A 27,826-nucleotide genomic window follows, 5' to 3' on the forward strand; every position below is an offset into this window, starting at 1 on the left:
GGGTGCTAGAGTTTTGGAAGGGGGTTTTCAAGTATTTGGGATTGGAGTTATCTAGTATCAAAATAGGATTACCAATTTACGAATGGGCTTATCAAGTCCCTTAAAATTGGCCAACGGCATTGGAGTTTTGGAAGGGGGTTTGCAAGTCTCTGGGGTTGGGGTTATCCAGTATCAAAATGGGGCTACCAAATTCCGAGTGGGCTTATCAAGTCCCTTATGAACACGTTTTTACTACCTGTTTTTTCCACTCGTTCATTATCACTGTTTTTTTTCTTCCTACCCTACGATTCATCTTCCTCATCCTCCATTGAAAGGGAGAAGGAGATGCAAAACCCTAAAAGAAATGAAAAACAAAACCTAGATATAGAGACATAGATGGGAATGAACTCACGTTTCAAGTTTTTGAGCTTTTCCACCTCCATTGGTGGCTAAATGATAAAGATGACTGATAAGGTTAAAAAAAAAAACAAAGTTGGAAATGAAAAAGTAAAAAAAAAGAGGGAAACAAGAGAGGAGGGGAAAGTGGAAAAGCAAAACATGTTGCTTAAGAAAATGGCATTTTCGTCCAACTTTTAATGACAAGACCTCTTTTGTCCCTTGTTGATAATTACTGAAAAGCAAGGGTCCTATTGATAATTCCGCCTAATTTTTGTCCTCCATCGGTAATTGTTCCTTTTAGTTGACGTTCAGGGGAAAAATACTACGTCTAGGGAAGAGGGGGTCGCCTCAAGAATATGAAGTATGGAGAAGTTTAAAGGGGTATGCTGCCAAGTTGGACTAATATTCTCACATGGCGAATGGGGACTGTCCACGTCAGCTGTGAACATTAAACCACATTAATAATGTAATAATAGATGGATAGCGAAGCTTCTCTCCTCTCCACAGATACCCTTCGCGCCTCATTCCAATACCAGTTGCATTTGCACAAAGAGATTTTCAGCAGCAAGTAAATCAAAACCCATGTCTCTTCTCCTCATTCCACTCCTCTTCTATTTTGTTTCTTTTCATTCTATCGAGTGCTGATTTTAAGTTGCTCTATTACTTGTTTGTTGTCCAGACACCTGCATCATTGCGAGAGTTTGAGCTTTATCAAAGTGATGCGTCTTTCTGCAGCCGGATGTTGATTTTCCTTCATCAAAACCCATCTCGATTTTCTTAGTTGTCCGAGTAGAGTTTTCATTGCAGTTACTGATATTATCCTTTGAAGCCCGTTTTGATTCTGTATGAACAACCATCAATAAATCCATCTTATTTGTTTTGTTCTTCTATAGTAATAGAAAGAAGTCATGATTCCCGATAAATTCACCCACGAGGCAAAACAAGCTCTTGCCAGGGCACACAAGCTGGCCAAGAATTCTGGCCATGTGCAATACACCCCAGTTCACGTAGCCCTAGCTTTGATATCAGATCCAAGTGGAATTTTCCTGCAGGCCATTTCTAATGCTGGTGGGAGGGAAGCCCCAAACTCCTTCGAACGAGTCTTGAAACAGGCAATGGAAAAAATCCCCTCCCAGACCCCTGCTCCCTACCAAATCCCTATGAGTACTTCTCTAAGCAAAGTTATAACGCAATTTTCCCAGAAATCCCAAGGAGACTCCCATTTGGATGTTGATCAGTTGTTTCTCGGCCTGCTTGAGGATTCTGAGATTGGCGTTATCCTCAAAGAAGCTGGTGTAAGTACTCCTAAAGTGAAGACAAAGGTCAAGAAATGGATGGCTAAGGAAGGGAAGAAGGTGGAGAATGCGTCCAGAAACACGAATTTTAAGGCGTTGAAGACTTATGGGCGTGATCTTGTCGAGCAAGCAGGGAAGCTTGATGCAGTTATTGGTCGAGATGAGGAAATCAGAAGGGTTATAAGAATCCTTTCTAAGAGGACAAAGAACAATCCTGTTCTAATTGGAGAGCCTGGCGTTGGAAAGACTGCTGTAGTTGAGGGAATTGCGCAGAGAATTGTGAGGGGTGATGTGCCTGGCAATTTACTTGATGTGAAGCTAGTAGAATTGGATATGGGAGCTCTGGTTGCTGGCACGAAATACAGGGGAGAATTCGAAGAGAGACTGAAAGCGGTGTTGAAAGAAGTTGAAGAAGCTGAAGGGAATGTTATCCTATTCATTGATGAAATCCATCTTGTTCTTGGAGCTGGTAAGTGAAATTTGGAATCACATTGTTTTGTTATCCTCTTTATTTTTGCCACGATATATTTTGTTGATGTTTCTGCAATCTGTGAATGTTTAGGCCAAACCAAAGGTTCGATGGATGCTGCAAATTTATTAAAGCCAGTGTTGGCGAGGGGGCAGCTCCGCTGCATTGGTGCAACCACGCTGGAAGAGTACAGGAAGTACGTGGAGAAGGACGCGGCCTTTGAACGCCGCTTTCAGCAGGTTTATGTGGCTGAGCCAAGTGTGCCGGATACAATTAGCATTCTTCGCGGACTAAAAGAGAATTATGAAGGACACCATGGTGTTCGAATTCAAGATCGCGCTCTTGTTGTTGCTGCTCAGCTATCCAGTCGATATATTACTGGTATGTGAAGGATATTTTAGTTTTGAGTAGGGTTCTTTTTTCTTCATTAATTACAGTTGGTGATCGCAGTTTAGGTTTTTTTATTGATTCAATTATTGATGGATAGTTTTTTCTGTTAAGGGCGTCGCCTGCCGGATAAGGCAATCGATCTGGTTGATGAAGCTTGCGCTAATGTGAGAGTTCAGCTAGACAGCCAGCCAGAAGAAATTGATAAGCTCGAAAGGAAGAGAATTCAATTAGAAGTGGAATTACATGCCCTGGAGAAAGAGAAAGATAAAGCTAGCAAAGCTAGGCTGGTGGATGTGAGTATCTTTGGGATTGAATTGATACAAACTCAGCTACTAAAATTTCCTTGGACGGTTTTTCTAATGTAGAATTTTCATTTCAGGCCCGAAGAGAACTAGACGATGTGAGGGATAAATTGCAACCGCTGATGATGAAATACAAGAAAGAGAAAGAGAGGATCGATAAGATCCGAATGTTGAAACAACGTCGCGGAGATGTGATGTTCAGTATACACGAGGCCGAGAGGAAAATGAATTTGGTTCAAGTTGCTTTTCTGCAGTATGACGTACTCAAAAATATCGAAGCTACTATAACAGAACTCGAAGGAACTGCAGATGAGAACTTAATGCTGACAGAAACTGTTGGACCGGATCAGATTGCGGAGGTATAGTTTATTAAATTCAAGGATGATTTAAACTAAACCCAATTGAAATGCAATAGCAATATAAAGGTTTCTGATAGCATGGTCTGCTGCCGGTTGGAATTTTGTGCAGGTTGTGAGCCATTGGACGGGTATTCCGGTTACCAGGCTTGGCCAAAATGAGAAGGAGAGGCTGATTGGTCTCAGAGAGAGATTGCATGAGAGAGTCGTGGGACAAAATCAAGCAGTAGATGCAGTTGCAGAAGCGGTATTGAGGTCAAGAGCTGGACTGGGTCGGCCACAACAGCCAACAGGATCATTCCTATTCTTGGGACCAACAGGAGTTGGTAAAACTGAACTTGCAAAAGCTCTTGCTCAGCAACTGTTTGATGATGAGAAGTTGCTGATACGAATCGATATGTCAGAATACATGGAGCAGCATTCGATCTCGCGGCTCATTGGTGCTCCTCCAGGGTAAGTAGATACATATGATTGCAATATGAATTTTTATTTTTTGAGAATTATCTTGCGTTGTTCTTGTGGACACTTGCTCATCTTTGGTAATTATTTAGATATGTTGGCCACGACGAAGGCGGACAGCTGACGGAGGCTGTGAGGAGGCGGCCATTCAGTGTTGTCCTGTTCGATGAAGTAGAAAAGGCTCACGTTGCTGTTCTCAACATCCTCCTCCAAGTTCTCGATGACGGTCGACTAACTGATGGCCAAGGGAGAACCGTTGATTTCTGTAATACGGTGATCATCATGACATCTAACCTAGGAGCAGAGTACCTCCTTGTTGGATCCTCTGGAAAATCTTCTATGCATAGTGCCAAAGAGGGGGTAATGCAAGAGGTAAAAGTGTGGATGAATGGAAGTCCTCCAGTTTGGTTTTCTCCCCTTTTGAACTCATAGATTTTAAGTGTTGTGTTGGATTATTTTTGCTTAACTGTTTCGTTGGATGTCTGCAGGTTAGGAGGCACTTCAGCCCTGAGTTACTGAATCGGCTGGATGAGATTGTGATCTTCGATCCTCTGTCACATGATCAGCTCCAGAAAGTTGCGAGATTCCAGATGAAGGATGTTACCAGCAGACTGGAGGAGCACGGAGTTACTTTAGTTGTATCTGATGCTGCTTTGGACATTGTCTTGGCAGAAGCTTATGATCCAGTAAGTATTTCTCCTCTCCATTTCAAAGAAGACGTTGGGCTTATGTGATGTTTATGTGATGATTGGGGCTTAATGTTTCTTTTGTTGTAGGTATATGGAGCGAGGCCAATACGAAGATGGTTAGACAAGAAAGTGGTGACACAGCTGTCTAGGATGCTCATAAGGGAAGAAATTGACGAGAACTCAACTGTTTATATTGATGCTGCAGCGGGAGGGAAAGAGTTGACATATAGGGTGGAGAAGAATGAAGGGCCGGTGAATGCCAAGACTTGACAGAAGTCAGATATCATGATTGAGATTCCAAATGGGCCGTTGAAAGATCCTGCCCAGGTATTGAAGAAGATGAAGATAGAGGCTGATGATGAGGATGAAATGGAAGGGGTTAGGGATGAAAATGGAAACGGGGTGATGACCTTCTCCGGACCTGCTGGAATATGTGATGCAAATGAGACAGAAGTAAGGGCTCTGCTATTTGATATTAAATGGTGTGCGGGACATATATCCAAACCACTGATCATTGAGGACAATTCATCTAATATGATAGGTTGGGGTATGGATAGTACAAAAGGACCATTAAGACTGCAAACCTTCATTGCTGAAATCAAGGATTCGATTCGTCACCTCCGCCCAGAGATAGTACATAGAAGAAAGTCGGCAAACAAAGTGGCGGATGCCCTTGCAAAGGATGGTGTTTTAAGAGAATCGGCGTCTATCCATGCTTTTTTCTGAAACCATGGCGATGGCTGATAGATAGCTATCAATAGTATATATTGTTTTACTTTCACTATTTCTCTTTTGTAATGTGACCGGGGTTCAATCCTGGATCGTTGTATGTAGGGACATCTTGTCCCTACTTCATGTTTCTGATTAATATAGTTGTCAATTTTCAAAAAAAAAATGAGGATGAAATGGAAGAGTTGGTAGGAGGATAGGTTGTTGATGTGTGATGACTGAGGATGCCAATTTGGAGGGTGTTTGTTGTCATGTTCATGGTATTGTCAGCTTTCAAAAAAAAAATATGATCATGGTCTTGTGTGTGTGTGTGTGCGTGTGTGTGTGCGTGTGTGTGATTGGTTGTTGGTGTGTGATGACTGTGGATGCCAATTTGGAGGGTGTTTGTTGTCATGTTCATGGTATTGTCAGCTTTCAAAAAAAAAAATGATTATGGTGTGTGTGTGTGTGTGATGGAGATGGAAGTTCCCAGACTCCTTCCATGAAAGAAACTTGTTTCATTTGGTAGGGTGTCTAGATTGGTTCCTTTGGTTTGTGTGGGCTGGGAAGTTTCAGACAATGTACTCCATAAGTTCAGAAGGTTTATAGGCTTACTGCAGATTCTCTTTTTATGGTTGAATTAACTACAGTTTGTATTCTGGTTACTAAAGCTCAAGATTCCTCAACTCAACTCAACAAAGCCTTTGTCCCAAACTAGTTGGGGTCGGCTAAATGAATCCTTTGGAAAAAATTCATGACGAAGATAAAAGGATAAACTGATAAAGCTCAAGATTCCTACATGAAAATAATCGGGATGAATCTTTAGAACCAGTGCCTGATGTTGAAAAGGAGGTTGCTGGCAGAGGTTTTACTATGGTAGCCCTTCTCCAGGACTACCAGGTATCTCTCATTTTTTGAAGGCCTGTTATATATCTCCTTTTTTTCAAGGCATGGTGTATCTCTCCTTTTTTTCTAGGCAGGTTACTGCCTTTCTATGTTGTCTTTGGGATAATTTCTCAAGTATCTAGCATGGCATTCCTACACCAAATACTTAAACACATTATGTACCGGCCCTTGTTATCTTTGGATTAATTCCTCAAGTATTTGGGGTGGCATTAATATATCAAATACTCCCAACACAAAGCAAGCAACTAATTTTGTATTGTTGATCATAATATTTGTAGGATATTGTTGGTCATGGTTGAAATTATAGTAGTCTCTACACGAAAACTGCCAAGGCATTTTTCTATGAATTGAAACGCAGTTCTACATTCTTGTGGAATTATTGAAAGCTTCTTAATACGACTCACCTGGTGTTGCTTTTCTTAATCCGACTTATCCGATGTTGCTTTTGAAGATAAAATTGGTGAATACGGAAGAACAGAGTAGAGGTGGAATAGGAAGGATGCGACTTAAGGTTGGAAAAGAAGCAGAAATTCCATCTCAATAGCAAATGGAAGAGAAGCAGTTAGAATATAAGCTTAGCACGGTGATAGAAGAATGTTACTGATCTTCGCAAAACTATGCTGACTAACTATTAACTAAGGGTGTGGTCTTCTTCTATACATAAAAAAAAAAACAATGGCCATATGGTATCTATGTCAAGTCAGCCTGTTGTGTTGTTGCTCCTGGTAATAATGGTGGTCATATGGTATCTATGTCAAGTCAGCCTTGGATGCTTCTGATCTCTATTCTCTTCTCTCCTGTGTTCACGCTGGAGATTCAAAAAGTGGATCGGTTCTTCCTCAAGCAGAACGAGGTGTCTCTGGTCTCCGGCACCATAATATTTTAGTATGCCAAGGGTTGTGTCATCTGTCTGATCTTGATCTTTCTAGTATCAATGCAGAGATCATGTTCACCGTCACCAGCTGTTCCCAACTACTTAAATTGATCTAACAAAGAGTCCTCCTGTGCACCATACTTCGATGTTATCAAGTTTAAGTTTAGTAATTCTGTATTTGCCATCCATTGAATCTAAAAATGGTGTGTTCAAACTTTAAATCCTTAAAATAGTTATTTTGGTTTATAAGGTCACAGTTTTAAGTGCTTCTCATTCTTCAATTTCGGACAGGGAGAAATAGAATAGCTTGGAGCGACTCTACTCCCCTTCAATAAATTAAGCAGTTTTAGCAAGTTGGAATTTGGGATTTGGAAAAATGGATGGACCGGGTTGTCCTGGCCAAACACCATTCTTCATTTTTTATCCCAGAGAAAAAAACCCAAAAGCCCGGCCGAAAATAGTTGAAGAACACAACCAAAGTTTTCTCGTCTGAGAGTACACGTCTATTAATTTTATATTCAAGGAAGACTGAACCCCTAAGCATCTATGAGTCTCATGAGTTGTGACTTAAATCAAAAGAGCCTCCCCCCCTAATTCTGTATTGATCTTATTTCTATGGAATGGATTGTTAATTTTCAAAAAAAAATAAAGTTTTTTTGAGACATTCCATAAAGTACAAGGGAAAACAGTCTGATAAACACCTCCGAGACAATTATTAACTTACCAAGTTGACTCCTGTTTACCTTGGCCTACTTCTCATCTGAGTCCAAATTTTACATAAAGTCAGTCAAAAGCTCCTTCGTTTTTCACTAGAAAGGACAAGGGGAAAAGAGATGTTTTGTACTGAATGGTTGGTGAACAGAACAAATCACTAAACATCTTCAACACTACGGTAAAGTTCATTGATCAAACAGTTAGTACTGCCCAATCGGTGCAATTTTTGGGCCAAAATCTAAATATGTTGTGCGTGCCTTTTTTGCTAGTATAAGCTAATATAAGCATGGGAAACACTATGCAGTTTACTGCCTTTTAATGATTAAAAACAACAGAACTGGATTCTATATAGTAACTAACTAACTACTAGCTACTAAAATCAGTTGCACTGTTTCCTAACATCTACAAAATGGATAGAAAATATCTGAGAAAGCGTATTAGTCATTTGTAAGGAACAAAATTGTAAATGAGAGGCCCATATTACTTGCACAAAGAAATGTCGTTTTAAGTGGTCTTAGGAGATCTTCTTGATGGCCGAACGTGACAACAATCTATGGTCAAGTGATTGTAACTGGTTCCGAAGGCTTTGGTTGTCCTCCAGCAAGCGATCATATTCAAGAAGGAGCCCTTCTGACTGTTTCCTCAAAGCTATAGCATTAGACTCGGCAGCTTTTGTGTCGCTTCCCCTCGTCTCGGACACTGATTCCAGTTGCTTAACCTCTGCCCTCAGACTAGCAATTTCCTCATTCAATGTTTTTCTCTCCTCTGAACCGGCCCTTTTTCCATCATCAAATCCTCTGTATCGGTTGTTTGCAGCCTCAATGCTCTTCGACACCACCTCTGATTCCAGTTGCTTAACCTTTGCCCTCAGAGTAGCAATTTCCTCATCCAATGTTTTTCTCTCCTCTGAACTGCCGCTTTTTCCATCCTCGAATCCTATGTTTTGTTTCTTTGCAGCCTCCATGCTCTTTCGTACCGCACGCAGCTCCCTAATATATTGGTGCAATTGGTCAATTACTAGTGCAAGGATCAGCGAGAAACCTGCAAAAATAAACCAAATGTTTACTTTAAATTCAAGCAGACAGAGAGGGGGGGGGGAGGCAGTCATCAATCAACAGGTGAAAACCCAGAAGAAAACTAGAATATAGATCAGAAATTCATGAAGTGTAAGGCTGCAACCAAGACTAAAACAATACTCAGTTACTCCCATATGAGAGTACAGCTACACAAGCTAGGTTCACTTCTCAAACCCAGAGTCTAGGGGACAAGCAGCAGCAGGATTAATCACAGAACAATGGCTCATCTCATTTAGTTGTTCTACCATGCAGTCCAATTTAGTTATAAAGTAGCCAAAATAGAGAATGACAAAGCATCCAATAAACCTTGAAATCGAGAAGGGCCAACTGAATTTCACAAAGAGAAACATGCACCAGGTTAAACGAAACGAAACAACCATTTCTTTTAAATCATTAGAGAGAACTTCGTTTCATTGAAAGCGATAACAATGGAAATTTTAAAATTTTCAAAGTGAGGCTAGTGGATTTGATCAAGAAATGGCTTTTTACAGGATTCAACAACCATGGAGCTGGCCGAACCATTTCTTTTTTTAGTAAACAAAAAGTATATTGGACGCAGAATAGGGCAGGTATATAGGTGCAAAAACCTTATCCAGCATACAAGGGTCCAAAACTGCAACAAAGCTGTTAATGAAATTGTAAGTCATTATGTCCACTTTTGTAGATATCTAATCCAATATTCCCACGCGACTAGAGCAATTGTTGTCTGACTGGATGACATTAAAAGGTAACTTCCAATTATCTTAATCTCTGGGGCTGAATGAGTAGAAATGGACATAGAACAACTGAGTGGATTGAACTTTTTCCAATTTCTCCAATACATTGAGATAGAATACCAAATTGCCAGTTTTATTTTTAATAAAAAACCATCCACTGATCTACATAAATAAATACACACACAGACCTCAAGCCTCTGATTATGTCAAGAATTCCGCCCACACAAATCCATTCTAATTCTTGATTAGACAGTTCATCAGTCACCTAATTTGATTCTGTATGAAGATGCAAAATCTTTACCAATTGGGAAACAAAACTAGGACAATTTCATTAAATATGTGAAACAGCTGGAGGAAGAGACCACTTTCCCAACTTCATCAACGGAAGTCTCCCACAATCTACACTGGGGTTCATTAGAAAATATTCAGTCCTTCACTACAATTCATTGTTTGCCATCACTACAACAATGAAAGGCCCCTCTCCTAACACCATTTGATAGCTCATAGCCCATAAAACAAGTAAGCTATAGTCACGTCCCTATTTTGATCATGGAGATAGGTGGTCCACCTTGGCCAAATAGTCATTTTACTTTTATTTTGTTAGTTTATTTGGCATGTTGCCATTACTTTGGTTGTTTTCTATTCAGAAATTTTACAAGTTATCCAGGGCTGGTTTTAGGGTGATATAAATATGGGTCAACGCAAAAACGGGATTAGATATTTATCAATTATAATCTCTCTTTTGGGAATAGAACTTGGTTCTTTTTTCTTTCACTCTTGACAGTAGTGAGTTTCCTAGGGATTTGTGGGGTTCTTGTAATGAGCAATTCCTCAAAAGATGTTCCTTACAGTGCGTTGGTGGAACATCCAAATCATGATTGACTCACCAGTGATTGACTCACCAGTGATTGACTCACCAGTGTGTAGGAAGGATTAGGGGATCAAGTATCATAGCCAAAAGCCAAGATCTAAAACAACCTCATGTGAATACATATGGAATCATTGTCATAAAAGCAAAAAGCTTCATTCATTACGGCCACAAGATCTATGCCAAGAAATTCAAACTCTTCGGAAAATTAGCGAAAGGTACCCAACCTAAGGTTTTTAGAAACTAAAGTTGCTGTCTTACTCTCGCCTTTGGAAGGAACTTTAAGGCCACATTTGGATACCTCTTGTTTTTGTATTCGGATTTGGATTTGAGTTTTGGATACAAAATACATCAATCATCTTCATGCTCATGTTGTACAAGAGAGAGAGTGCCACAAATATTGATTTCCAAATAATGTCTTTCAGAACAGATTTGCAAATCGGATTTTTTTCACTGTTGTGGCTGATTTGGAAATCTAAGGATCTGATCCAGTTCCAAATCTCAACTGCAAATGTGAGAAATTCAAATCTAAATTTTTAGGGCATCCAAATGTGGCCTAAGTGTTTTGCTTACCTCCAGTGGAAGAGATTTAAATTCATTATCTCACCACCACTTAAGGAGAAAAGCCTTTGGAAATGCTCAAATCCAATCTTTCAATCCACTCCAGCCGCTTCCTCTCCCACCTGCTTCTTCAAAAAGCATATTCCTTATGAGTAGTAGACAATTCTAGGCAAGGATGAAGAACTGCCTGCTGGTGGCAGCCACTTAGCTTGGACTTTGGGATCACTTTCTCCAGAGGAAGTTATCTTGCTGCAGAAACTACATTATCAATTCCACAAATGATGACCACATTATTGGGGCATAATAAGAAATCATTCTCAATATCATGGACTGGAATAACAACAGAAAATATTTTCTAGTCTAGCAAGGCTAAATGAGAAGTAATGAACTGTCAAAAAAATCTGAAAAGTAAATGATGCATCCTGATGAGAGAGACATTGTTCGAATAATAAGACCCAATAAAATACATTCTCATATTAATAATAATATGGATTCTACTAGTTTATGATTCCAGCTGCGTAACCAAATGTTAAGTAAATATGTTGTCAAACTACTCCTATTGAAAATCTAGCATTGAGAGAGAGGTACTGCCCTTTAATGCCTCCTGCATCCTGATGAGAGACATTGTTCGAATAATAAGACCCAATAAAATGCAATAGCGTTCTCATATTAATAATAATATGGATTCTACTAGTTTATGCTTCCAGATGCCTAACCATAACAAAGACTAACAATTCACCAGGGACCCACAAATGTTGACTAAATATGTTGTCAAACTCCTATTGAAAATCTAGCATTGAAAGAGAGGTACTGCCCTTTATTGTCTCCTTCAAATCTTCCAGGTCCATCACCAACTTTCTCTTCTTTCCATGGTTTGGAACACACCACATTTCCCTCTAACTTCCCTACTATAGAGGCTTGATTCTAAGATCAGTTTTCTTTAGATGTTTGTATTGATTTACGTAAAGCTGATGATTGGAGTGTAATTACCAAAACTTTGGATACCTATAAAAAGTAGTTGCATACAATGTTATGTCACATAAATGGTTTTGAAGTTAAATAGGACCACTTGCAAACATATGACCAGTTGCAACTTGCAAACCCTAAAAACAACGAATCAATGCAAGCACAATTCAGTTCTCAGAGCCTGTCAAAACCCTAAAAGCAGAAGAATGAAGGAGGGGGGAAAAAAAAAAAAAAAAGGATTACCCATGAGTGATGCTTCAAGAAGATTCTTCCCCATGAGAATCTGATCAGTGGGCGAGATCTTATGTAAGTCGAGAATGCGATTCTTGATCTTGAAAATGCTGTAAAGGCTCGAAACCAATACCACAAAAATTATGGCTGAGATTGTCTTCACAATAAGAGGCCCGTTCCCTCGATTTATCAGATCTAAACCCATGATCATCACCTTACGCAAAGGCGTTTTAATCATGAGAAGAAAAACCACAGCCACCTCGGCGGATAAGATCGAAAATAGCAACTGAATCATTTTTATTTTTATTTTGGCTTCCCAACACCTCCCCACAGAAAGAAAATTGTGCTTTCTGATATGCTCCTAGAAAATTGTAGAAAGGGTCACTCAATTCTAGGGAATTTCACGGTCGCAGCTCACTTTTGTAAGGTCCTTTAGAGCTCCGCCCTTGATATTTGATCGAATGGTAGGTATCTATTCAATATTTCCTCCCCAACGTTGCGGGCCAAGGTTTGTTCTAAACCCTTGCTCCGCAAAGCATTTATTTTCAGAGAAACAAAGAAGGATTGAAACAGAATTTTGCTAACTATGACCATAACACTAAACCCAGAACATATAACTCACTTTAAAAGAGAGAAAATAATTTATTACACCAAGGAATACAGAGTGAAAGTTTGGTGGGACATAAAAAATTGTTTAATAGGTTTTGCTAAGGGCACTTGTTAAGCATCATTTAATAGCCTTTTGGATCATGAATTTACAAATGATTTAAGGAAAAAATCTCAAAACTTGTGTCAAAGTATCAAAGCATGTGTAAATTCATGATCCCGATGTCTATTAAATGATGCTTAACAAGTGCCCTTTGGGGTTAGCAAAACCCTTATTTAATTTATTCTCATGAGAGAAATGGATCGTCTTAGATGCTAAAAAATTGCTTGTTACACTAATTCCTAAAAGATACTTATGGGTCTCAATTGTGTCTTCTGTGTAGGGGTATACATGGATATTCGAAAATTCGATTACCGTCCGCATCCGAATCCGTTTAAAGAGAATATTATCTGAATCCGTTTCAAGCGGATATTATCCGAATCCGTTTATAAGATATCTGGCTCTTAGTGGATGCAAATCTGGTAAATTGTATATTTGATCCGTTTAACATATGAATCCGAGAAGTACATCACTTGTAGTTATTATTAATAATATCATTAATATTTCTTTTTAGTAATGACACACTGTCTTTTGTTTTTAAAAGAAAAATATATTTTCTTTTTAGAAAACAAAAAACAAAAAGTGTTTTAGGGAGGATAATCCTATGGATGGATCGGATAATCCTATGGTGTAAGACGTATAGAACTTGTGAGTGCCTACAAACATCTAGGTCTTGTGGCCCACAATATCTTAATTTCTCATTTATCCTGAGAAATTGTATGATGAAAGGCCATATAAATACGTAAAGGTGGTACAACAGAGGTGCCACCCTTGATATTTCATCCAACAGTGAGCTTCCATTGGATCAAATATCAAAGGTGGGATGATGGGTAGGTCATACGTGTTCATGTGGCTTTTCATCATATAATTTGTCAAAAGGATTTTTTAAGTTTTTTTTTTGTATAGGAATTTGCTAGCCACCATCGCCGAGGCCACTTGTCGCCCATCCTTTGCTGCAAAGATTGGCCGAAGTACGATTTGTGCAAAGGTGGGCTAGCAAAAAATAATCATCATTACGGCTATGTGCAAAAAAATTGGCAGAATACTAAGTTTTAAATGAAAAATTACGGACAAATGGAAGCAAAGTAGAAAAATTACGAAAAAAATACCAAAACAATGTAGTAAAATATGACCATTACTGAAAAAACTACAAAGAAAATTCAACATTTATAACAATTACGGAAAAAGGGCAGAATTAAAAGGAGATAGGTGCGTTTTTTGGTCGTATTGTAGGGGTAAGAGGGTCACGGAAATGACGAAAAAAACTATAGAAACCAAGGAGATTTACAAAAGAATAGCTATCAACAGGTGGGACATGAGGAGAATTTCACGAAAAGAACGTGCCGAAAAATATAGGATTCTCCCTTTTAGTATAGTAAGGATTCTAGCCGCGAAATGGCTTTCCGCAAAATTCCCCAACAATAGGTATTTTTGTTACTTCATGAGATGTAATCAATTTTATCATTTTCATGAGATATGGGTATTTAAGCTATTTATAGCATCAATCTCGTAAATTGTAAAGTTATGATCGTCCGATGCACGAGAATTATGATCTATGGTAGAGCCCAATAGAACGAAGACCATTGGACTCCATGTAGACTTTCACTGCCACTACTTATCCACGAAAACTAACCAATAATTCCAATAGGGGAGTGATATCCCTCCCCCTCCCAATCCCCCGAGCGCCTCTGATGGCTATTCCCCCTCCCCCGCCCCGCCCCTCCCCTCCCCTCCCCTCCCCTCTAACAGTTTTCGTTAACTTTCATGCTTTTGGAGTTAACGGTTGCTTCTCCACCCCTTCATAAAAGTTAACGAAAACTGTTTTGGTGGGGGGGGGGAGGAATATCACTGCCCTTCCAATATAAGTACTGTGTTTGGCAGTTCCCATGAGTTTTGGATTAGAGAAGTAAAGAAAGCGTGAAGATACGTGCACAAATAGACAACACAAGGGATCCTTAGCCTTAGCCTACTTCCAATTATTAAATTCCGAAGTCGTTTTACCCGCAGGCCACCCCTTTATTCGGGAGATGTTAAATTCGCTCCCTCTGTACGATGATTCGCACCTTCGTAACATGAATTGGCGTCGAAAAGCGTCAAAAAGTCGTCGACTTTAAGGTCTTTTGACGTCAATTTAAAGAGTGTGAATCATCCTACAGTGGGTGCGAATTTACCAATGACCCCTTTATTTTCCCAATCTTTTTATAAAAGTATGTCGGGAGACTCGTGAGACGCCCCTTCCCAAACAGAACACAACTGGTCCTCATCCAACGGTTAATCGGCATAGACACTGGCACATCCGACGGTTGTTATAAAAGTCCACTCCCGTCTAAAGAAACTGACTTCACTATAAAATATCAGAGTAGCTAAGCTTGCCTGATGAAACCCTGTTTCTCTTCTTTCCTCTTTGTTCACTCCCACTGCTAATCCTCCGATCGGTAATTCGATTCTTTTCTGTAACTTTTCCATGCTTACTTTGATTTCTGACTAGGTTTTTATGCTCGTCTTTTTAGTTCTCAGATCAGATTTTTCTAGTAAGTGATGAAGATATTTCTAGTTTTAGAATAAAAATTTCGTGTAATCATCGGTCTTGTATATCTCAGAACAGATTGTTTAATTTGAGTTTGATTTTTGGGTTTTTTTTGGTAAAAATCCGAAATGAATTTGCGACAAAAACCCTAATTTTTAAAAACTACTTGCGACCATGTCTTATTCTCATTTTTTTTTTTTTTTGGGCTTTCAAAACCCTAATTTTTAAAACCTACTTGCTTTGATTTCTGACTGGGGTTTTGTGCACGTGTTTTCAGTCCTCAGATCAGATATTTCCAATAAGAGATGAAGATCTTTCTCGTTTTAGAATAAAAATTTCTTGTGTAACCCTAAGTCTTGTATATCTGAGAGCAGATTATTTAGGCCCTGTTCGTTTGGGATTGTGGCAACCGATTGTCACCTCTAATCCGATTACTGGACTCAAAATTAAAATGTAATTTTGAGTCCAATAATTGGATTGGGGGGTCCCAATCGGTTGTCATAATCCCAAACAAACAGGGTCTTAATGTTAGTTTGATTTTTGAGCCTTAATGTCTTATTCTCATTTTTTTTTCTTTGAAAACCCTAATTTTTGTATAGTGGACCAACAGCTCTAATGGCAATCGGATTCCCCCAAAACCCTAGGTTTTTTTTTTGGTGTGAATTCCGAAACGAATTTCTGATAAATATTGTTCTACACCCATCATGTCTTATTCTCAATTTTTTTTGCTTTGAAAACCCTAATTTTTGTGTGATGGATCGGCAGCTATAATGGGAATCAGATCCAGACTCATAACGGTCTCTTTGCTGCTTTCTTTCCTTTTGCTGCCCTCGTTTCTTCCTGTCTCTGCCGATGGTTTCGTAAGAATCGGACTGAAGAAGAAGGCACATGATCAAAATTGGCTTGCATCACGAGCTGCAGCAAATGATGAGGAGCCCTTCAGAGCTTCTACTCGGAGGTATGGTCTTCGGGGGAATCTCAGGGATTCAGACACTGATATTATATCGTTGAAGAACTACTTGGATGCTCAGTATTTTGGAGAGATCAGTGTAGGCACTCCACCTCAGAAGTTCACTGTGATATTCGATACCGGCAGTTCCAACTTGTGGGTGCCCTCTTCGAAGTGCTATTTTTCGGTGAGTTTCCTTGCCATGCCTTTTCTGTTCGTTTTTTTGGGTTTGCATTTTCATTTTCATCTGTTCATTTTATTCAATTTTGCTGGTTTGATTGAATAGATGAAAATTTCAATGTTTTTCTTTTGACAGCTTGCGTGCTTCTTACATAGCAAGTACAAGGCCACCAAATCTAGTTCCTACCACAAGAATGGTTTGTTTCTGCCTCCTGTTATCTTTTGTTTACTTCTGAATTTCCAGTTTTCTTTGATTAATACAGTGGTAGTTCCGTATTTATTTCGATCATATGGCTATTCAGAAAAATTGGGAAGTATGCAAAACCTCTTCTCATCTATATAAACGATTAAATGTGGTGGTCGAAATGAGATGCAAAATAATTTTCTAATGGCAATGATATTAATTGAAGAACCATTGGCGTTTTGTAGCCTCTACTAATATGCATAGATTTTATGATTTGTATAATCTCAATCATTATCACGTTTCTGAATTAGTTTATGCTTTTAATCTTCTATTATGTTTTAGTTACTGTGTAAATAATAAGAAATAAAACTTAGACTACAAATAGATAGATTTTTTTTTTCAATTAAGGTATCACCTTGCCCTTCATTGTTCATATCAGTGTATTATAATGCGGATGCGGGTTAAAATACTGCCAAAGCAAATTCTAGTTGACTTGGCACGGCGCAATTGAGTACTTTTGATGCGCCTGAGTCCTCGATGGATGCGGTCATAACTCGGGAGAGTCAAAAGAATTTTGACCGACTTCGTAGGGAAAATGCAGACCCAAACAAGAACACAACCGAGGTAAAAAGGAGTCGACTTAGGCGAGTCGATGATGACATGGGAGAGTTTTGAAGTTATGGTTCCTATAAACAAAAAAAATATTGTAATGAGCATCACTATTTCTCACCTTTTTACCTTTGTAGACTCGTTTTTTAATTATGGAAAGTTTTAAAATCTACAAGTCATTTGATTTAATTGAACCCAATCAATGCAATATGTTCAATGTGAAGTGGCGACCCACATATTGTTTTGTGTCAAATAGTTGAATTCTATAGTTAGCCGAATAATTGCAATTAAAGGAGACATCACACTGAAACATGTCATGGAATAGTTTTCTTGGTAATACTTAATCGGCACTTGGTTTGGTTATTTCTTATTTGACTTTTAGTCTTACACATTGGCACCTAAGATAAATGCTATCTCTCAACTGATATTTTGTATCAACTCTGGAAGCTGTTTGACCCTTTCTTCTGAGTATAGCAATGTGCTAGATACTTAAGCAAGGGTCAAATAGAGGTCACAGCTACACTCTGCCTTCTTAGTCCTTTCTGTTGATGTCTGGGAAGCCTCATCTGGTAATTTAGTAATGGCTACTGGTTTTTCAGAGGTCAATTAGAGTTTGCCGCTATGCTCTGCCTCACTAGTCCTTGATGTTGATTTTCTTTGGTGCTAATTTGTAATTGTTTGGTTCATCAAATACACAACTTAATATTAACTGCTGATTTTCTTGTCTGTACTAAAAATAGTTATGTAATGTATTTGTCTCATGCACAGTATTAGTACTATGTTCCTCAAGTATTTTTTCTGATATCCTGTTATGATTCTCCGTGCATACTTCCTTGTATTTACCTTAAATGTTAGTTACGTCCTTGGCTCGTTACATCTGTGAAACTGCCTAGATCATGGTACTCCTTACTCATGATCACCGATGATCTCGACACTAGCACTATAAGATAGAAATTTTCTATGAATTTTACTTTTCATGATGTTATTTCTGAAGAGCATGATTCAGACATATTATGTGTCCTTTTTTTGTGCAGGGAAATCTTGTGATATTCACTATGGGACTGGAGCAATTTCGGGTTTCTTAAGTGAAGACCATGTACAACTCGGTGACCTTGTTGTCAAGGATCAGGTAAATTCTTTAAAAATTGTCTTCATATGAAAGATCAAAATTTGATCACCCCTAATATTCATTCTGGAAATCTGCCGCAGGTTTTCATTGAAGCCACTAGAGAGCCTGGCATCACATTTTTGATGGCCAAGTTTGATGGCATCCTTGGACTTGGATTTCAAGAAATCTCTGTTGGGAATGTTGTGCCTGTATGGTATGCTATCATATCTTGACTATTAATTGATTTCTTTTTTTTTTATGTTATAATGCGATTGTCTTATTGTAGATTGTGTTGTCTATGTTACTTGCTTTATTACATTAAACATGGATTGGCAGTGGGGTGCTCGGAGAGGTTTGATTTTTTGCTTATAGATGATATCTGTAATGGTAAATCATGAAGTTATAGCAGTAGTTTATGGTTGAGGCTTTAGGGATTACTTAATTGACAATGTAACCCAATTAGCTTATAATTTGGTAGGTACAACATGGTCAACCAAGGTCTTGTCAATGAACCTGTTTTCTCCTTTTGGTTTAACCGAAACGCCGAGGAAGAAGAGGGGGGTGAAATTGTGTTTGGAGGGGTTGACCCTGACCATTATAAGGGCAAGCACACTTATGTTCCTGTGACCCAGAAAGGTTACTGGCAGGTGAGTCTTTCAAAGTCTCACATTCCTACCATACATGATAAAATATTATGTTCTTCTCCAATTCATATTTTTATTGTTCTTCTGTTTCAGTTTGACATGGGAGATGTCCTCGTTGGTGGTCAAACAACTGGTAATTTACGGGTGATTTCTGTTGTGTTCATTTTTTTAGGGACATGCGCCTTTTCTTTTAAGGTTATAGTACCTATTCATTGTTTTATTAATAGGCATTTCGATTCTCAGGATTCTGTGCAGAAGGTTGTTCGGCAATTGCAGATTCTGGAACTTCTTTGATTGCGGGTCCTACAGTACGTATCGGCATTTATATTTAGTCAATTTCTAGGATCTACTTTTTTTTTTTGGAAAATGTCTCATTGGATGCATGTGGTGGCATGCATATTTAATTCATGTCTAATATGGGTGTAAGAGGAAACTTGATTTGTAGTTTTACTTATGTTTTGCATTCTTGTTTATGCTATAATTAATTCTGTGTCTTAGATGCCTTTGTTGTATTTAGTATCTTTTTACATATTTATTGTTCCCTTATATTTTTATTATAATTTGCATTGCAAATTAAGATTTTTCATAATCCAATTGTTGATATGGCGCACTTAATCCCTTACTTCTCTTCTATATTCTCTTGTTCATTTCGATGCATTCTAATGCTCAATTTTTTATAGGATGCTCCCAGGTGTTAATGCTGGTTGCTCTAATTTCACTTTTCCATATTGAGGCTTACTACTTGTTTGTTGTTGGTGGATTCTCACCTAATTTTTGTTATTCTCTTAATTATATGCAGACTGTTATTACTGAAATCAATCATGCCGTTGGAGCTGCTGGAGTTGTTAGCCAGGAGTGCAAAACTGTAGTGTCACAATATGGTGAACTGATAATGGAAATGTTGTTGAGTGAGGTATGTCCTTTAATTTTCAAAAAAAAAAAGTGGTATGTCCTCTAACATATTCAAAGCATGTGATTACCTAAAGAAGGCTTGCTCATTTCTTGATTTATGGGTGTAATTATACAGGCAAATCCGAGAAAAATCTGCTCTCAGATTAGTTTGTGCGCTTTTGATGGAACCCAAAGTGTTAGGTCAGCTTCCTATTTATCATTTTTTTCAAATTTTTTTTCCTTTCATTTTTCATCAATATGTAATACAATGTGATCTTGTCTGTGGACAGTATTGGAATCGAGAGTGTAGTGAATAAGGACGGTAAGGGCAAATCTGTTGGTGTGGGCGATCCAATGTGCTCTGCTTGTGAGATGGCGGTTGTATGGATTCAAAATCAGCTTAGGCAGAATAAGACACAGGATCTTATATTGAACTACATCAATGAGGTGAAGTAACGCCAAGCTTTGCAAACTGTTCCACAAAATGCTTGCATGTTGGCTCATGGTTGTTGGTTATGTTACAGCTTTGCGACCGACTGCCTAGTCCAATGGGAGAATCAGCTGTCGACTGCAGTGTTCTTTCTTCCATGCCCAGTGTTTCTTTCACCATTGGGGGCAAAACATTTGACCTCACCCCAGATCAGGTATGTTATAATTCTGGATGTTCCTAGAATATATCCTTACTTTGTACTTATTTACAGATAATTATTTGTGAGTTGCAGGCGATTGGCCTTCCAGCCCTTCCCTAACCATGTTCCATCCATATTTGGCATGACAATCTCCTTTCCAAAAAAAAAAAAAAAACATTGGCATGACAATCTACCATTTGATCTTGTTTCAGCTTCTTTTCTCCTTGTATATGTCGGAAAAATGACTATTATTTTTGTTGGGACAAAGGCTTAGAGTTGAGTTGAGTTGAGCATTGGAAAAGTGGAAAAACATATTTAAAATATGTAAAAATATAAATTTAATAACAAAATTAGGACAACAAATAATATTGTGAATTTATCAGGATATTTTCGTAGTAAAAAGTAAAATATGAAGATATCTCTAAGATTTTTAAGAATCTCTGTAAAATTTTTGGATTTTATCATTTTATCAAAATATCGCAAAATATCGCGATATTTTTTTGAAAACACCTCCTAAAATATCGGAAGGCTTTTGTGACTATGCCTCACACACATATTTCCATTTAGTCATCCTTGTTATCCTTAAAATTTACAAATGTGGTTCTTTGTTTTCTTTTTCATGGGAAATCTTAGCATTGCATCTTACTGTCATTCTTCTTAAGGGCGTGCTTTGCTTTATCTTCTCCTCAGAACAAGAGATTCATAACAAGAAAAGTAGTAGTCATGTGCTGGACTTCTGTTTGGACTTCATCTGCTTTTTATATTATTTTCTGTTATGTTTGTTGTGTGCATTGGAATTATGTGGATCTCTTACACCATTACACCCGTAGGGATATAACACAAATAATGATCTCTCGCCTTGATTGCGGTGCAAGTCCTGTGTAAATGTTGCATGATAATTCCTTCTTGGAAAATTCTCGAACTTTGCATTCCTCAATGTGGGAATGTGATTCATCCATGAATAATGCGCTGTTTGCCACAATTTTTCCAAATGTTTTGTAGATCCTTCAGCTTTGTTTAGAATAACTATCATGTAAAAACATGCTACTATAACATCCAGCATGTCCTCAAAGGGGAGAAAGATGAAGAAAAGCAGTCCGTGGACGGGGATGTTATTCAAAGATGGTTCCTGATATCATGTTTCCATTGACAAATGTCCAATCCATTGCCGTAATTAGTTCCATTATGTGTAGGGAGCTAAGTACATGACTACATCCAGCCTAGGCACCCAAAAAAACTGTGAAACAACCAGTTACTACAAAAGCTTAAGCTGTTGGAGAAGGCAGTATTTAATCTTTTATACTTTAACACTCCCCCTCACGTTTGGCCCCTCTTTCTAGGGTTGGCCTACACATGGCACGTGTGGCCCCTCTTTTGGGTTTGGCCATTGTGGATTTTTGCTATCGGAGGAGGTTTGAACTCTCGCATTTGCTCTGATACCATGTGAAACAACCGGTTACTCCAAAAACTTTAGCTGTTGTAGAAGGCAGTATTTAATCTTTTATACTTTAACAAAAACAAAGGTTAGCAGTTGGCAAATGTGCCCAGACTACACATTGTGAAACTAGCAGACTTTCTTATCCTTTGGTCACCATTTAATGGTGAGTGCAATAAATTCCCTCTACAACTGCCTTTCTATTCCATCTAAAGCTGTAGGAGCTTATGCCTGTGTGATGATGGGGTATAAAAGATAAAACACTGGCAAAACATTGGGAAACTTCTCTCTTTTATTTATTTTATTTGATTTTGATTCGAATTTTCTGATGAGTTTTAGATGGGGTTTAAGAATTATTTTACTAAACATATTTAGTTTTGGGTTGGAAATGTCTGTTTTTATATTTAGTTATAATCTGAGTTGACCTCTAGAAATCTTTTAGGTCAGTTTTAATGTTGGAAAGTGTCTATGATTTGGAGTCCTTTCTTTGGGAAGGTTTTGGAGTTGTAAAAGAAGTATTTCTTTTATAAGAATTTGGGCTGGTTTTATGTCTATTTTGGGAATTGAGGCAAGTTGGTCTTATTTTTTATCGGCTTTTTTTTCCTTTGAAGCTGCACCTTATCATTTTTTTTCCGGAATGGTAACAGTGCCATTTGTTATTAGTTGAAAATCAGAAAGTGCAATGGGATGAGGTGTCCCTGAAATGGAGAGCATTATGCTTATAAAACCAACCCAAATACAAAACATCAGTCCATAAGAGTCTACTGCTGCACCCAGCACACGTGACTACATGACGTCGCATGATGCAGGATGATCGAATGAATGACTAATGTGTTGCTCTAATACCAAATCTGATGTAGGACCGATGTAGCTCTAATATCAAATCTGATGCAGGATCATCGAGCTATGATACTAAATCTGATGCAGGACAATCAAAGGAAGGACTAATCCTTCGCTCAGATACTAGACTGATGTAGGATGGATCTATACAAGGAACATTACCGTTGCAAATGATGGGCGGGTAATGTTTCGTGTCATAAAATTTGTGCGTAATTGGAAAAATATTTCTACTACGTTTCCGTTAGGTTTAGAAGGGTCAAGACATATGCCACGAAGGTGCATGCAAGGGTTTCATGCAAGATTAAGGGGTGTAGGGTTTAGGTTGAGATGGGCACGGTTTTACATTTCGGCCGAAATACCGAAATTTCCACTGAAAATTCGGATTTTGACTGGGACCGAGACCAAAATTTTTAAAAATACGGCCAAAATTTTATGATTTAGACCGAAATTACAAAAATTTCCACAGTTGAAACTGAAATTTCAAACCTTGGAGATGGGATTAGTAAAAAAACGAAAAATTATGGTTTTGAGGTTTTAGGCACGGTCCCTGGCAGATTGTTTTTGTAGAAGAATAAAAAGAAGAAGAAACATGAAGCGACAAATATCAAAGTTGGAATCTCACCAACCATCGTACCAAGGGGTTTTTAGGCATCACACTTTAGGGAATATCATGGCATCACGCCTTCACAAGAGAAGTTTTCAAAATCTTTCGTCAATCATCATTCATGTATCATCCATTCATCATTGTCATCATCGTTCATAAAAGAAAAGTGTTTTGGGGCTTAAAACATATAAGAAAAAGAAGAGATCTAAAAAGTTCTAAAAACCTAAACAAAACATAACAATGAGGGGGCAGCCCAGTGCATGAAGCTCCCGCCATTGCGGGGTCTGGAGAGGGCTAGATGTACGCAGCCTTACCCCTGCTTTGAAGAGAGGCTGTTTCCGTGACTCGAACTCGTGACTTAAAACAAAACATAACACTGCTAGACTAAAATACCCTCTAATGACTTAAAACCCTCTCCCCACTTAGAATTCTCGTAATACGTGTGTGGGGCCTATTGAAACAAAGTAATGTTAGTAGAAACAAAGTAATATTAGTAGAAAAAGACCATGGTACCCCACCTATAACTTCTTAGTTGTTAGGGATTTGTTTCATTTTGTTGTTGTTTAATAAAGATCAGATTTGATCTATAGATGTAGTGGGATTAGGAAGTTGCAAGTGGAATTGTTAAGAGTTTGAGTCTCAATGTTTAGGTAAGAGTCTATGTAGTGAGTAAGCCTTCTTTTATTTATTTTATTTTTGAAAATCATTGATACTTCTTTTATTTATTTTATTTTTGAAAATCATTGATAGGCAGTGGGGGTTGCCCATGTCGACAACTATAACTTTAATGCATTTTTTGCTCTTTTGGATGATCATAAAATTTAGGGATTGGTTCTTGGTATTTTAGGTGTGAAACCTTTTATTTTCAAAGAGGTAATCTTGAAGCATCTAGGCGGGAAGCCCAGATTTGGGAGTGCGAATCTTCCAGGTTTGATCGTAGTGCGAAGCAATCCTGAGTGTGCGAAGTCTTAGGGGAGATCCTGGATCGATTCCAGGTTTACCCATCATCTTTGCTGTCTTAGTTCTTTTCTTTGTTTATTTTCTTTACTCTTTCAAGATCATTCTCCCATTTTCATATTCCCCTTTTTGTCGTTCAATCCAACAAAATCCCGTCCCTCGAGTGTTTTCCTTTTCCTCCCCCACGTAGGGAATCAACAGCCCTAGATTTGGATATCTGCTAGGCTTATTTAGTCATTGTTGATTCCAATTCTTGTTCTGATCCCAAGATCAAGAACTGTCCTTGAGAACTGTCCCTTGCGGACCCCATAACTTTCGATCCAACGGTCCGATCTAGACCAAAATTTGGGGGTAATTCCTACTCAATAGCTGCTATAACACATCTGAATACGGAAAACTAAAGTAATCTAACGGTTAGATCTGTATCCGAGATCAGATATGAACTGTCCATTTTCCAAAACATGCATATCTTTTTCTTTCTTCCTAGATTGACGATCCGATGGTCTCATTGGCATCTAACTTTGTTAGATTGATCTTAGCTGCCTATATCCGATGATGCACCAGATCCGACGGTCGGATCTTCATATTACTCCAAAATTACAGATATGTCCAGATTTGCAACCTATTCAAACAACCCCAATTCCAGATATTTTGGGTGTTTCATCTCCTTGAGATCGTCCTACGCCAATCCCCTAAGTGATCCCTAAATGCCCCACCAATACCAGCAGATCCATGGTTACTCAAAGATGCTCTATCAAAATTACGCTTAATAGATCTGAAGGATGAAGGAATCCATTTGGGGTGGCACTTCTCCTTCGGCACCCTGGCTAAAACTGGCTAAAATGATAGAAGACCAATTATGAGTACACTCCTTCCGCCGCTAGCCCACTACATGATCAGCCGGCTCATATAACCCGCAGTCCCAATGATACTCTTCGTGTTATCCTTTAAAGTACTATGGTTCATACCTATAAAAAGAGTACTATGGTTCATCTCTTACCGTAGGCACCAATTCACCACGAACGGACTCATGCTCCGATGGATTCTCCCTTTCTGACCAAGGTGCTTACAGTTCCACCCCTCCAAAAGTGGTAGGAAAGAGTGTGGAATTACCCACAAAATGTTGCACCACCTATGAAATGTGTCTCAACTCTCAACACAATTCTGGCAACTGAGCAATGGATAAATAAATAATTGCCAATCTCCTCGTTGACATTGCAGACAATGCACCTGTACGTCGGAAAGCATTGCTTGCATTAATGGATATCTGTGGTATTGATCTTCCATTAGCGAACGTCCACCCAAAGCAAATCTTGTGAGCAACGGACGGCAAGGATGCCTAACCAAACAAGAGAAGAACAACTGAACCATAGCATAACCAAGCATGCTATGACAACACTATCAGGGCCTGGAACAAGAGCCCAAATCCTACATTCCTCAAGGTAGAATGCTATGACAACACTACCAAGACTCCCAATGACATTTTATATGGCAAAGATCTTCACGTTTTTAAGATGACGGCACTCCCATTCCCATCCTCGCACTGAAATCCCACCCAACCTTTCGAAGCAATATCAAACTCTAACTCCCTTCTAATAGACAATCCTATAGTGGCTCAGAAACTCAAGACAAAACAGACTGTGACCCAACTACACATCCTTCCAGAATTGAGGCCTATCCCCCTTCCTCACGCTATTCCTAATAAACAGGGAAAACACCTCTTTGATCCCGAAACACAACTGTTAGGTAACTCTCTTCCCACACTCCCTTCCCAACCCTCCCCATACTTAGCCATGATTAGTCTCTCCAAAGAGAATTGCACTCCTCCAAAGCATTGTGCCGCATTCAATGATTTGAAATGTGGAAAAGACAAATGATTCCTCTGTGTAGATTTTTTCAGGCCTTAAGTTTAAAGTCTCTTATCTTTCCATGAGAATTTCAAATATACTTGTATTGTTCATGATCAAGTCACAATAAGAACGAACATAATCAAAATTCTGTTTTGGTCGTCCTCAAAAGCCAAATTTTGCTGCTGCATGTTATTGAGAACTGATTTTTCGAGTTAAACGTTGCAAATGAAATTTGCTGATAATCTCAATTTGTGATACAATACAACATATTAATGCTTTTGTGTAGACTGACTACTCTCTGAATTGGCCATGAAAATTTAGTTTGGTTCCAGAAATGAGGTAATATGTTTTCCCAGTTGTTTTGCAGGTCTAAGTGGTGGGATGAAATTGGCGAACATGTTTCTTTTAACAATTTTCAATATAGAGAAGGCAGTAATCATAAAAATCAAACTTTCTATTTTTTTCATTTTACTTTTGAAGCCTGGAAATTCTTCTCGACCAGTTTCTATTCAGTGCATATTTTGTTTTTTGTTAGTATTTTATGTTTATCCGATATTCATTATCATCTACAGAAAGAGTCTTTTCCTTTGATTTGATTAGCTCCTTATCGTTAACTAATATGGTAATGGTAATTTTTGTTTGTTTGGTCATCATCTATAGGGCAATGGTCCTATAATGCTATCTGATAGGAAGAAATGATTGCTAATGAAAACCGGGGACATCTGACATAAAACATGATTATAACCTTTTCTAATCAGACATTGCTTACATTATTTTTAGATGTTTCTAACGGTGCTACTGCCCTTGTGAACAGTACATCCTTAAAGTGGGCGAGGGACCTGCAGCTCAGTGTATTAGTGGATTTACTGCTTTGGATGTACCACCTCCCCGTGGTCCTATCTGGTAATTGCCCTTACCAATGGTTCTGAAACCCCTTCTATTTTGTTATTTTTCTAGTGACAATGATGATGATGATGATCATTTCATAGATGATTATATGCAGTTGAATGGTGCTCTTGCCATATATCATTGTATAATTTGTGAGGTATGTATTGTTTCCATGCAGGATCTTGGGTGATGTCTTCATGGGAGTCTATCACACCGTGTTCGATTACGGCAACTTGAGGGTTGGGTTTGCAGAAGCAGCTTAAGCCATGTCTTGGTTACCCGTTGTTAATATCCGACATCTTTAACAAAACTTTTACATGATCTAAGCAGTTCATGTATGATACTTACGGTAATGTGTGCTTGTACATATCTAGCACCTGTCATGTTTGGCGTTTTCTAGTATTATATATAAACAATGAATTGTATTAGACTTGCAATTGGAATCGCCTTTATCATACCTGTCTTAGACTTGCAATTAGACTTGCATCCATTCTCTGATTTTCATGTCAGTTTTGTTGTAGTAAACATTTTCTTTGCTCTCCTATGTTGTTTAGACATAATTTCTTTCAGTTTGTCGGGGAAGAAATGGGAGCTCAAGAAAGATAGCAGAAGGAAGCAGTAGTAGTTATTGAGGAATGGAAAATTGAAGTCTAGATACCATGTAAGGAAATTGGTGTCATTTTGAGTTTAAATCCATCGTGCAACTCGCTTTGAATCAGAGTCAGAGAAGCTCTGGCGAGGGCTACAAATGCGATTACCAAAGCTTTTGGCTTGCGCCCAATACGAAATATGATTCTGTTCTAAGAAACCCATACTTTAGGCTGGTATCAGAGTGAGCTTCCCACCAGTGTCTCCCTTCAATCCCAA

General features: G+C 38.5%; 3 protein-coding genes across 3 annotated transcripts; 2 read left to right on the top strand and 1 right to left on the bottom strand.

Moving 5' to 3' along the window:
• The first annotated feature begins 870 nt into the window (after nt 1-870).
• Nucleotides 871-5,261, top strand: LOC143861968 (chaperone protein ClpB1-like). Its single transcript, XM_077372951.1, has 8 exons — nt 871-2,142; nt 2,236-2,523; nt 2,644-2,825; nt 2,912-3,193; nt 3,303-3,643; nt 3,742-4,021; nt 4,138-4,335; nt 4,426-5,261. Exons 1-8 carry the CDS (start codon nt 1,287-1,289, stop codon nt 4,606-4,608), a joined length of 2,610 nt encoding a protein of 869 aa, XP_077229066.1. The 5' UTR covers nt 871-1,286; the 3' UTR covers nt 4,609-5,261.
• A 2,566-nt stretch (nt 5,262-7,827) lies between these two features.
• Nucleotides 7,828-12,533, bottom strand: LOC143861105 (uncharacterized). Its single transcript, XM_077372001.1, has 2 exons — nt 11,971-12,533; nt 7,828-8,581 (listed from the first exon to the last, which is right to left on the bottom strand). Exons 1-2 carry the CDS (start codon nt 12,251-12,253, stop codon nt 8,055-8,057), a joined length of 810 nt encoding a protein of 269 aa, XP_077228116.1. The 5' UTR covers nt 12,254-12,533; the 3' UTR covers nt 7,828-8,054.
• A 2,381-nt stretch (nt 12,534-14,914) lies between these two features.
• APA1 (aspartic proteinase A1) lies at nt 14,915-27,414 on the top strand. Its single transcript, XM_077370839.1, has 14 exons — nt 14,915-15,099; nt 15,957-16,327; nt 16,457-16,517; nt 18,148-18,242; nt 18,323-18,435; nt 18,700-18,868; nt 18,959-18,998; nt 19,109-19,173; nt 19,665-19,778; nt 19,893-19,957; nt 20,047-20,203; nt 20,281-20,400; nt 26,886-26,974; nt 27,138-27,414. Exons 2-14 carry the CDS (start codon nt 15,962-15,964, stop codon nt 27,220-27,222), a joined length of 1,539 nt encoding a protein of 512 aa, XP_077226954.1. The 5' UTR covers nt 14,915-15,099; nt 15,957-15,961; the 3' UTR covers nt 27,223-27,414.
• The last annotated feature ends 412 nt before the right edge of the window (nt 27,415-27,826 follow it).

Source organism: Tasmannia lanceolata, unplaced genomic scaffold (assembly GCF_043159265.1).
Source record: "Tasmannia lanceolata isolate RefF3 unplaced genomic scaffold, GAP_Taslan_0.1 ptg000037l, whole genome shotgun sequence".
Taxonomy (NCBI): Eukaryota; Viridiplantae; Streptophyta; class Magnoliopsida; order Canellales; family Winteraceae; genus Tasmannia; species Tasmannia lanceolata.

Bases quoted from the DNA above. Each gene is read 5' to 3' on its own strand.
- APA1 (XM_077370839.1), top strand. From the start codon at position 15,962: ATGGGAATCAGATCCAGACTCATAACGGTCTCTTTGCTGCTTTCTTTC. The intron at 19,174-19,664 runs GTACGTATCGGC...AATTATATGCAG, and splicing joins CTTTGATTGCGGGTCCTACA to ACTGTTATTACTGAAATCAA. The intron at 19,779-19,892 runs GTATGTCCTTTA...GTAATTATACAG, and splicing joins TGGAAATGTTGTTGAGTGAG to GCAAATCCGAGAAAAATCTG.
- LOC143861968 (XM_077372951.1), top strand. From the start codon at position 1,287: ATGATTCCCGATAAATTCACCCACGAGGCAAAACAAGCTCTTGCCAGG. The intron at 2,826-2,911 runs GTGAGTATCTTT...TTTTCATTTCAG, and splicing joins GCAAAGCTAGGCTGGTGGAT to GCCCGAAGAGAACTAGACGA. The intron at 4,022-4,137 runs GTAAAAGTGTGG...GGATGTCTGCAG, and splicing joins AAGAGGGGGTAATGCAAGAG to GTTAGGAGGCACTTCAGCCC.
- LOC143861105 (XM_077372001.1), bottom strand. From the start codon at position 12,253: ATGATTCAGTTGCTATTTTCGATCTTATCCGCCGAGGTGGCTGTGGTT. The intron at 8,582-11,970 runs GTAATCCTTTTT...TTATTTTTGCAG, and splicing joins TCTTGAAGCATCACTCATGG to GTTTCTCGCTGATCCTTGCA.